Source organism: Notolepis coatsorum (assembly GCF_963971535.1).
Source record: "Notolepis coatsorum genome assembly, chromosome: 4".
NCBI classification, from domain to species: domain Eukaryota; kingdom Metazoa; phylum Chordata; class Actinopteri; order Aulopiformes; family Paralepididae; genus Notolepis; species Notolepis coatsorum.
Window position 1 is genome coordinate 171,116,922 of NC_140168.1, and position 12,689 is coordinate 171,129,610.

The 12,689-nt window shown below is 40.6% G+C and overlaps 1 protein-coding gene across 1 annotated transcript in view; it reads left to right on the top strand.

The window, feature by feature from the left end:
• The window catches only part of LOC311226746 (partitioning defective 3 homolog), a gene marked incomplete at its 3' end in the record, with an annotated part of 616,272 nt that overhangs the window by 497,762 nt on the left and 105,821 nt on the right, over window positions 1-12,689 (top strand). Inside the window, 1 exon segment of the mRNA XM_084312156.1 lies at window positions 2,040-2,184. Coding sequence (XP_084168282.1) covers window positions 2,040-2,184 — 145 coding nt within the window.

Genomic DNA, 12,689 nt, shown 5'->3' on the forward strand with positions numbered 1-12,689 from the left:
CTCCAGAGTCAGATGGATGCCAATTTCCTCTCTGTGCATTCAGTAGAAAGCTGTCCGGCTACAAGCTAGCCTAGCTTAGCACAAATTCATGGAAGCAGATACGGACCGGCTAGCCGAGTTTTTGCGCAAAAACACCTCTCCCGGAGTTTTAAGCTAGGCTAGTGGTCCGTATCCACTTCCATTCATTTGTGCTAAGCTAGGCTAGCTTGCCGCCAGATAGCTTTCTACTGAACTCACAGAGAGGAAACTGGTATATATCTTATTTTCTGACTCTGGAGAAGACAGTAAGCACATTCCCCATAATGTCAGCATGTTCTTTTTAAATGGTAGAAACTTTGATTTGAATACTTATATTTGGCACGTTATTGTAATGTTTGTCTACAGGTGGTGATGTATTTTTTATTATGTGTCTGTTTATGAAAAGCACGAATGCATGTGTAAAAGTTTTCGCATATAAATCTCCTGTGAAAACTGAACATGTTTAACCCTTGCACTGCCGCACCACATAAGGTTAACTAGTGATGCACGATATATCGGCCGCCGATATAATATCGGCCGCCGATATAATATCGGCCGATATGGCTGTTTTTTTACACATCGGTATCGGTCCCATATCAAAATATATAATATATATATATATGTATATATTTTTTTAATCTTTTTATTTTTTTTACATGTTTTGGCCTTAAATATCAGTCATATCAGTCATTTCTGAAAATGAGTTACAAAAGCTCTTTATTTGATTATCATAAAAAAGTGTTTTCTATACAGAGATATCGACATCGGTAAATATCGGTATCGGCCAGAACAGCAATATTATCGGTTATCGGTATCGGCCACAATTTTCACATCGGTGCATCACTAAGGTTAACCCTTTCATTACATACCATTAGTGAAAGGTTTACTTTCTGTAGTGTGGTAGTGAAATGGTTAATCCAGGAACAAAGTCCACTAGGAAGTGACAATCACACAGACAAAACACAACCATTTAGTCTGTCTACAGTCTGGTGGGGAAACGAGCTCAAATCTAGTGGCAGCCGAGCACTAGCACTCGTTATCCATTAGGCTAATTTGGTCCTGGTATTGATCGTGAGTGTGATAATGTTATCAGCCGGTATCCAATGCTGTTGATCATGGTAATCATTGTTGTCAAGTGGCGTCATGGTCTTCAGCAATTTGGATGCAGAAACCACAGCAAATCAATATAGTCGACAATCCCATAGACAAACAATGGAGGGTGAACACACACACTGACACATGCACACACATGCACACACACATGCACACACACACACAGCCAGACATGTCCTCACCCTTCTCTGAGATGTGTGCGTTTAGGGTTGACGGGGCCAGCAAATGGCCTATTTGTCCAATAAACAACACAAGTGTCATTGCAGCTCCCAGGGGACATGTCAAGATGCTAGCAGGCTAAGCTCTCCTCTCTCTCTATAGCTCACTAGCTGCCACTGTCTTAACAGGCTATTGGAAATCCATGCTCATTTATCCCAGCTATCAGCCCCGCTAGCGTTAGCATCACTGGCTGCTTCCTCCCCCCATATGTCATTGTTTATCCAGCGTTCGCATGCCAGTTCTCTCTCAATTACGCTTGGACTGTAATGGATCTTTAATTTGAACTGTAGCATAATTTTTGTTTATTTTACAAAAAAATATATTTATATGACAAATTGTCAACATACAAACAAAGAGTATTCTTCCAAAAATGTGTTATTTACTAAAAAGAAATGCATAGCGAGTTTATGTGCCATGTTGTTTTTAATATTTTTATAATTTCTTAAAAAGAATTTAGATGTCTATTTTATGTGTATGTTTAAAAACATTTAAAGAAGTCGGCAAGACAAACGATCATGTGTCGTTCCATGAGCACCTGAATAAGCTAGATATGTACATACAGATGTGAACTGATATCGTGCCTAACTTCTAATAAAAAAAAAATTATAAAAAAAATTATAAAAAAGAAATCATAAAAAAAACTCACAAACCTCTCTCTCCCTCTCCCCCCCCCCCCCCCCCCCCAGCAGGAGGGCCCCAGCAGCCCCCCCCCGCAGAGCCCCAGCAGCCCCCTGGACGACCACGAGCGCCGCATCTCCCACTCCCTGTACGGCGGCCTGGAAGGCCTGGATGACAACCTGGTGCCACGGCAGGGCCTGATGCCACGCATGATGGGTAAGACTGGTGAGGGACTGCCCAGAGGGCCGGGGGTCATGGGGTCAGCTGTATGGAGACTGGTGAGGGACTGCCCAGAGGGCCGGGGTCATGGGGTCAGCTGTATGGAGACTGGTGAGGGACTGCCCAGAGGGCCGGGGTCATGGGGTCAGCTGTATGGAGACTGGTGAGGGACTGCCCAGAGGGCCGGGGTCATGGGGTCAGCTGTATGGAGACTGTGTTTATCCATGTATCATTCGATCATTTAACACTTTGGATGCCAGCGACGACATAACTAGTTATTTCATGCCCCCCGGTGAGTGCCGACGACGCGATTTGTCGTTTTATTTTTTTATTAGCGATCTGAATTCATATTTCATCAACCGAGTCTCCCGTTGGTACAGCAGCCCCTCCAGAAGCTCAGATGGGAAAAAAGCGCCCCCTATCGTCTATCCCTGTGTAACTGCAGGTCAGTCCATTAGACTGGGAGATCCCTGTGGGATCTGTAGAGGTGGAGCCAACTGGCTCCATTGTGCTGGCGATGGATCTGATGATGAGGGATCTGATCGCGAGACGGAAAGCAGCCTGGAATATATATTTACAGCAGCCAATAATCAATCAATAAACGTGATCGATATTTGGAATGGCGATCAGGAATTGGAATAATCTTTTTGGAGAACATCTGATCTGAGGTAAGGAGTCTATGTTACCAGTTTTGGGGTAATCGGAGCTGTATTCACTGAGATAACAGCGTGTCCCTATGTGTGTGTGTGTGTGTGTGATGTTGAGGAAACGAGAGAATAGATTTTTCAGCTTGATTGATTGATTGATTGAAAAGTTTATTAACAGATTGCAGAATGGGTACAGTACAGTACAGCTCAATACATACAATTGTTAAGAGGATGCAGACCTGAGAAAGACTTTCGTCTTGTTTCCATCAGGGTCCTCCATTTTCAATTCATCATATGACACACATGACATACAGATAGACAGTACTGCTACATCTATACATTTATGACATACCAGATTTTCAAATACAGTACTGTTTGTGATACTAAAAAAATCCAGAAGAAGAGTATATACATTTGACATAGAAACTGTGCATTGGGGAGGTTGGGTAGATGGTGTGGGGCTGTACATTGGAGGTGGGGGGGGGGGGGGGGGTTGGGTAGGGGGGGGGACACTGTACATTGGAATACTGACATACATTTGACATGGAAACTGTACATTGGAGGAGGTTGGGTAGGTGTTGGGTTGGGTGGGGCTGTACATTGGAATACTGACAAAGCCATGCTTGGTCTTTATTGTACAACTGGGTTAGGACATTTGTAGGGGCCAGTTTTGAATTGCAGTCTCCCGTAGGTGTTCTTTGAGAGTGTTTTTGAAGGTGGGTAGTGATTTACATTCCTTTACAGCTTTGGGTAGGGCGTTCCACATTGTTGTGGCATAATTGCGAAACGTGTTTAGTCCCTTGTTTGTGCCGAATCTGGGTTTTACATGATTTGTGGAGCTCCCTCTGGTGTTGTGATCGTGGTATTCACTGACCTTTGGGAAGTATTTTGACATGTACATGGGTACCTTGGTCGTGTAGTGTATCTTGTAGACCAGGCCCATTGCAAGTTGCTGTACTCTGTCGTCTACTCTAAGCCATCCTAGGTTGGCAAAGTGTGCAGGGGTGAGGTGGGTTCTAGGAGTCAGGTCAAGCAGTAGTCTGACTAGTTTGTTTTGAGATGTTTGTAATTTGGTTTTTAGTGCCTTTGAGGTGCTTTGGTACCATGAGGTGCAAGCATAGTCGTAGTACCCTTGAATGAGTGCTCCTGCTAGAGTCTTCAGGGTATTCTTGTTTACCAGGGAGGAGATCCGGTACAAGAATCGAGTTCGTTGATTGACTTTTTTTATTACATTGGATGCCATTTTGTCACAGGAAAGATTAGCCTCTAGGATGGAACCCAGGTAGGTAATTTCATCTTTCCTTGTGACAATATTGTCACCCACTGTAACTGAGAAGCCGTCTGTTTTGCTGAGTTTGTTATTTGAACCGAAGAGAATGGACTCTGTTTTGCCCATGTGTAATGATAGTTTGTTGTCGGCGAGCCATATGCAGATTTTGCCTAGTTCCGAGCTGAGGGTTTTTTCAACCTGTAATTTGTTCTTGTCAGAGACCAGCAGGGCTGAGTCGTCCGCAAACAGGAACAAGTTGCAGTCACAAGCTGACGACATGTCATTTGCATAAATTAGGAACAGTAGTGGTCCTAGTATGCTTCCTTGTGGAACACCACAGTTCACTGTGAGGGGGGGGGATAGGGTACCGTTTACCTCCACCATCTGTTCTCTCCCCTCCAGGTAGGATTGTATCCAGCTCACTGATAAACTATCAAAACCAATTGCTTTTAGCTTGTCAATCAGAATGGTGTGATTGACAGTGTCGAAGGCCTTTTGTAGGTCTAGCATGACCATGCCGCAGTATTTGCCCGCGTCCACCTCTTGCTTGATGTGGTCGTTCAAATAGAGAAGGCATGTGTCAGTGGAGTGGGATGTTCTGAAGCCAGATTGGAATTCGTAGATTAGATTTTTATCCGTAAAGCCTCTATAGCGTGCATAAGTACACATATACTATCGATAATCTAGCATTTATTTGAAAACTATTCATAAATAGGCCGACAAATGACAACGTGTCTAGTGTATTCGAGAATATTCCAATAAATGCCGTTTATGATGGAATCTTTCAATTTTCCGAAATTTTTTGAGAGAACGATAGCTTTTCGAAATGCTATAAAAAGGAAATGAACCGATTTTAAAAAAACAATCCGTTTCGACAATGTTGACTGCAAACAAGTCATTGATAAGCGACGGGCAGATTAGACACATAGCCATAATTTAAAACATAGATTAGGCGTTTTTAACGCTAACATTGAAGTGGATGATGGCATTCAACGGGGTAAAAAGGTAAACAAGGTCGGCACTGATAGTGTTAATATCCGATAACAACCTGTTATTTCATTGTTTGTTCACCAATTCTAAATCAGAGAACCAATAACGGGCGAAGCTCTGAAGTTAAAAATAGAACAGTAGAAAAGGTGATGTTTTATTGTCTTCGGTTCCGTCATGTTGATTTGTTGTGACCATGAAGTTAGTTAGACTTTTCTCCCCCCTGCGTGCGCCTGTGAGAAGCTCACTTTTCCCCGCCACGTTGCAGACACAGTGATGGACAGGCTGCCATGGCTGCCCGAGAACAATACGCTCATTTTATTGAAGAATTGTTCGAAGCTGGTGAGACTCAAAAACATGAAGTGAAGACAATAGACCACATACGAGTTGCTTAAAGCAATCAATAACTTACAACACCAACTTCACAAACACTGGTCTCATCATGTATCAATAACCCACAACACCAACTTCACAAACACTGGTCTCATCATGTATCAATAACCCACAACACCAACTTCACAAACACTGGTCTCATCATGTATCAATAACCCACAACACCAACTTCACAAACACTGGTCTCATCATGTATCAATAACCCACAACACCAACTTCACAAACACTGGTCTCATCATGTATCAATAACCCACAACACCAACTTCACAAACACTGGTCTCATCATGTATCAATAACCCACAACACCAACTTCACAAACACTGGTCTTATCATGTATCAATAACCCACAACACCAACTTCACAAACACTGGTCTTATCATTTACCAGGGCGCAGGCTATGACACAATACAGGATGCAATATCAATGTCATCATGGCAAGTGAAAAAATAGCCAAGCTTACAGAGTCAAGTTCCTCTTTCTCATTTATCTCCCAGTCACTAGCGCACATATACACACACACACACACACGCACGCACGCACGCACGCACGCACGCACGCACGCACGCACGCACGCACACACGCACAGCAAATTGGGGGGGCTGTATGAGTGAGAGCATAGTTTACCCTCCCAGCACCCAAATTATAAATGTGTGTGTGTAATGCCAAATTGAGCCTGTGACGGAACACAGGCAGATCATTGTTCGCAGTATTCACACAGCGAGCGAGTGGACGTATTAATGAATGTACTGTAACCATGTTACATACACAACAATCTTGCGTACAGATGGCCTTTTCCCGCCTAAATGTAATTAAATTCAAACCTTTATTTATTCTCGAAAGGACAATTGAGGTCACCCTCATTTTCAATGTCGTTGAGACTTACAGACCTTTCAATGCATACATTTGTTACAATATAATAATAATAATAATAATAATAATAATAATAATAATAATAATAATAATAATAATAATAATAATAATAATAATAATAATGATAATAATGATAATGATAATGATAATGATAATAATAATGATAATAATGATAATGACAATGATAATGATAATAATAATAATAATAATTATTATTATTATTATTATTATTATTATTATTTTTTTTTTTTTTTTTTATTATTATTATTATTATTATTATTATTATTATTATTATTATTATTATTATTATTATTATTATTATTATTATTATTATTATTATTATTATATTAATAACTATATACAGTATATAGCACCCTTCACACATGGACCTCAGTGTGAATGAATGAATAATAGCATAAAATCAGCACACAATTGACAGAATAAAAACAATGCAAGTGCAGACATAATAATGGGTATAAAAGACAATAAAAGTAGAGCAACGTAAACGTGCAGACATAAGAATAGGTATAAAATAAGTACAATGTTGCTCGAAGGCATGTGGACTCTTTCTGTATGAAATTATTATTAAGTGGTCATAAATTGTTAAATAAGTCAGCTTCTGCTCAATAATGCTTTGGAAGGTGTGTGTCTGAGCTCAGACATCATGTTTCGGATACATAACTGGAAAAGGGGATGTGATCAGTTCAATATACAAGGTAATTACATGTTTTCATTAATTCATTCATTACTTAAAATGTTATTAACAGATTGCAGAATGGGTACAATACAGTACGGCTCAATACACACAATTGTTAAGGAGATGCAGACCAGAGAAAGACGTTTGTCTTGTTTACATCAGGGTCCCCCATTTTCAATTCATAATGAATTGTAAGTAAGGGTGCAATTAGCACCGTGCAATCCATTCTTTGTGGCTCTAGCCTCAGGTGTTCTTGGGTCGTTCAGGCTTTCTCCTTCCATGTGGTGTCCACCTTAAACACTTTTTACTGTAACCTTGCTATTTACATTTTTAATTTGTATGCTCTTTTATGCCTGTATTTTTTACTGTTGTTGTATGTCCGCTATATTTTATAATTTTTTGCCTATTTTTAAACTTAATCATTTTAAACTATTTTATTATTTGTATTACTGAATGAAACTGTAAACAGCCTATTAGGATGCTAGATCCTAATGTGAAACACTGTGATTTACCTTACCTTGCTATGCTCGCTCATGCCTGTATTTTTTACTGTTGTGAAGCACTTTGAACTGCAACCTCTGTATGAAAAGTGCTATACAAATAAAGTTATTATTAATGCTATACTTTTGGTATCCTGTAATGGTCCATTCTGAGTGTGTGGCCTGTAGCCATCTGAGCTGCCAGCGTTTTATTTCAAAGAGCACACTATTGCAAGCAGTTTTGTGGCACAGCTCCTCATTTGATATTGATAGTCTTTGTCTTTGTTATTGTGGTACTAGGTACCGACAAAACAATTATTCAGGCGGTCGTCTTGGTATTATTATCATCCACTCGACCAACTGAATCGAGCAGAAAGATGCCCCTCGTCAATAAGCCAGATAATACCACAGGACTGGTACATGATGATAGAGTGGGTGTTATGATAGGGCAATTGAAAAGCATCGACATACAAAACCTTTCCATGATGAACGACAAGAACAGTCTTTGGTGAGCTGTAATCAATATGATTGGATTTGAATCCTTTCACTAGCTCCCCATGCTAATGCTAAGTCTTCAGGTTAGCGGCTCAACGCGATCATTATTCCTGTTGATCGATCAGTGCTGTAATTCTGACAGAGTGGCTTCCTGGCAAACTCAAAGAAAGGGCCTGTCGTGCTGGGACTTTTGGCCGTGCTGAACCCGTATTTCATTCCAAGTCAAGTGTGTTTTTAAAAGGGAAACTTTCATTTCACTGTAAGAAATTATTTAGTTAATTTGTCATCGGGGAGACACTTATTCCCTGTAGCATTAAACACATCGATAATGTGTTTAATGTTCATCCCTCACTCAACCTACCGTACTCCATGTATCTACTGCATACTACTGCCTTACACTGTACTCATAGTACCTACTTTCATTATGAACTATTCATTCATTGATTATACCACTATATCCAACCTATAGTCTACCAATATAACAATGTGCAATAACACTGTACACACTGTATATACATGTATCTATCTATATACATATATATATATATATATATCTACTCAGATTAGTTAGACTGGTTTATTACCATAGGGTGTTTGTTCATACTCGTACCACTGTATACAGTATCATACTGTACATACATTAGCTTAGCATTTACTCTGTAGCTTCATCATATATACTCCACATATATTATGTATTATATATTATTACATACGCCAATATATATATATACCGATATATATATATATATATATATATATATATATATATATATATATATATATATATATATATATATATATATATATATATATATTGACTACATTGTACACTGCAATGAACGTCCCTGATACTGTGCACTCTGGTTAGTTTGAATAGCACTGGGATGTATATCATGCAACCCATGCAAATTATATGGATTTTTTAATATCATCTACGCTATATCAATATAAGTTAATAAAAAAAAATATTCCACACCTCAGTATTAGAAAATGTAAAGAAAATTTACAATTTTCTATTTAATACTGTGTCACCACGACAATTATATTACAATATAAAGACAATAAATCACACAATCACATTGTAATTTGTTCTGGAAAATGAAATACCATCAAATAACGTTATAACATCAAAAGAAAGAGATATATTGTCATGTGATGTTTTGGCCGTTGCTCAGCCCTAGTTTGGAACAAGTTTCCCCTGTGAGATGAATGAATGAATGAATGACCTTTATTTATAGAGCACCCTTCACAGCACGAATGCACAGGGTGCTTTACACTACAGCTTAATATAAAAACACAATAAAAACAAAATCAGAAATAAATGACAACAGACAAACAGCAGTTAAAAACAGTGAAACCAGATAGAAAAAGTTGAATAAAAGAATTTGGATAAAATCATGAGTCACTAATTAAAACAACACTATAGAACAGTAAAAGGCGCCTATGTGTGATTAAAAGCCTGCCTGAACAAATGTGTTTTTAGTTGTTTTTTAAAAGAGTTCTCAGAGGGGGCAGTTCGTAGGTCCAGGGGGAGAGCGTTCCAGAGCCTTGGTGCTGTCACCTCGAAGGCTCGATCACCCCTTGTTTTTAGCCTGGTCCTGGGGATCACTAGGAGGTGCTGATCGGCAGATCTGAGTGAGCGGGTGTTTGTGTAGGGATGGATGAGTTCCGTGATGTAGATAGGGGCCTGACCGTGAAGTGCTCTGAAAGTGAAAGTGAGGACTTTGAAGTGAATTCTATAGTGTACCGGGAGCCAGTGCAGGGATACCAAAATGGGAGTGATGTGACATGATTTTTTTGACCTTGTGAGTAGCCTGGCTGCAGCATTTTGGACCATTTGTAATTTATCTGTGGATGATTTGGTGAGACAGGTGAAAAGTGAGTTGCAGTAGTCAAGCCTAGAGGAAATAAAAGCATGCACGGATAGTTCTAGTTCAGAGTGAGATATGATGGTGCGCAGTTTTGCAATGTTTCTGAGGTGAAAGAAGCAGGTGCGTGTGAGTGTTTTGACATGTTTGTCTAGGTTCATGGCCTGGTCAAAGACAACACCCAGGTTTCTCAGGTGGGGACGTATGTTGTCTTTAAGGGACCCCAAGTGAGTGGCCACTCTAGCTGCAGTCTTTTCAGCTGCTACGATCAGCACCTCCGTTTTATTTGCATTTAACTGGAGGAAGTTACTCCCCATCCAGCTCTCAATGCCGAGCAGGCACTCCTGGAGAAGGCTGAGTTTCTCCAAGTTGTCGGGTTTAAAAGAGCAGAGTAGTTGTATGTCGTCTGCGTAGCAGTGATATTTAATGCCGGTGAATTTGTTGATGAGGAGGCCTAGGGGAAGCATATAAATGGCAAAGAGGAGTGGTCCTAGCACCGATCCCTGTGGTACCCCACATGAGAGAGGGGTGGGGTCAGATTTAAAAGGACCCACAGCCACCGAGAACGTTCTCTCCCTCAGATAAGAGGCGAACCAGTTTAGAGCACTCCCAGAGACGCCCACCCACTCCCTGAGCCTGTCCAAAAGGATGTTGTGGTTGACCGTGTCAAACGCTGCGCTCAGGTCTAACAGGACCAGAACAGAGCATTCACCAGAGTCAGCAGACATCATTTGTGCATTTTAATCACATAATACATAAACAAATTAAAAACAAAACCATTAATTAATCTGTCGATCTTCCATTTCATAATATTAGTCTGGCTGGACTGGAGATATATATATATGTCATTGTATGTTTTCCTCCTGTACATTTCAGTCTGGCTAAACTGGAGATATATATATATATATATATGTCATTGTATGTCTTCCTGCTGTACAGTTCAGTCTGACTGGAGATATATATATATATGTCCCTGTATGTTTTCCTGCTGTACAGTCCAGTCTGGCTGGTTGGTCACCACAGGACATGGGGCTGAACCCCATCCTTCACTACGGGTCTCTGTCGAGACTCGAGCACCTTTCAGTGTCTCGGATATTATAGTCGGGAAAGGATGGATGGAAAAATAACTCCCCCAGTATGATTTACAGCCACAGAGGACCCGCTCATGATTGATTCAGTAGTTGGTGTGTGTGTCTCTGTGTATGTGTGCCGCCTGTGTGTGTGTGTGTGTGTGTGTGTGTGTGTGTGTGTGTGTGTGTGTGTGTGTGTGTGTGTGTGTGTGTGTGTGTGTGTGTGTGTGTGTGTGTGTGTGTGTGTGTGTGTGTGTGTGTGTGTGTGTGTGTGTGTGTGTGTGTGTGTGTGTGTGTGTGTGTGTGTGTGTGTGTGTCTGTGTCTGTGTCTGTGTCTCTGTATGTGCCTGTGTGTGTGTGTCTGTGTCTGTCTGTGTGTGTGTGTGTGTTCGTTATTGTGTCCCTTCTGTTCCGTCTAGTCTATCTGTCAACGCCATAAGCCAACCTAAAAAGGTCCACTACTGTGTGTGTGTGTGTGTGTGTGTGTGTGTGTGTGTGTGTGTGTGTGTGTGTGTGTGTGCGTGCATCATTGGTTAGATTGATCAACAGTGTGGTAGATGTCATGGGTCCAGTTGAACCAGATGTTGTAGCTTTAATGGTCTGTTTCCAGTCTTTCTCTACTCAGACTAACCCTAACTATTAAACTTTATACAACGGCATGCCAATTTCTCGATTCTGATTGGCTGAAACAGTCCATTTACACGTATGTATTGCGAACAGTCCACGCTTGCTGGCACAGGACCCGCCCACAACCGAATCACATCACATCAATCCGCCGGATCACAAGATGGTGGACAATAATCTTTACAAATGGATATGTTGATAGCGACTAAACGACTAAATATCAAGCGATTCTGTCACAGCGAATGTCTTAGTGCTTTAAACAATGTTGGATGATGTAATTGATGGGTCTTGAATCATTGTGTAACAAAAGAAAAATCGCGGATTGATTGATTAATTTGCAATTTGTTTTCAATTTATTTTTCCTTTCGACTGTCAGCGCTGGCTCTAGTCTCCACCCACCGCCACACACACACACACACACACACACACACACACGCACGCGCACGCGCGCGCGCGCGCGCACGCACACACACACACACACACACTCCTGTCTGCAACGCGGGGGATAGTCAGACTGAGAGAGAGCTGGGTGCTGCGCTGTTCTAAGTGAGCATGGCCTATTGAGTTGATTGATTGATTGATTGATTGATTGATTGATTGATTGCTAATTTTATTACTGTACGCTTGGTTTCCAACTGGTTAAGTTTAGGCCCTCTACAGTAGGTTTAAAAAAATAAATAAAAAAATAGGGCGAAGAAAACTTTTTTTTCCTATAGGGCAAAGAAAACGTTTTAATTTGTTTTACCTACTTTCTATAGAAGCATCTAAGAATGAAGTTCTATAGAAAGTAGGTCTGCATCCCCTTAACAATTGTGTGTATTGAGCCGTACTATATTGTACCCATTCTGCATCTGGTAATAAAATGTTCAATCAATCATTCCAATAATACACAGTTGGATGTGTTAGTTGGTTGGATGCACTTCCGAGCTGCTTCCACATGAGGCAACTTCTCTCAATCATTCCAATAATACACAGTTGGATGTGTTAGTTGGTTGGATGCACTTCCGAGCTGCTTCCACATGGAGGCAAATTGTCTTTTTTGTAGTTGTGGGAACTACTTTTTCTGGCGGATGGTTTTTTCAATAAATCTTCGATTAATGTG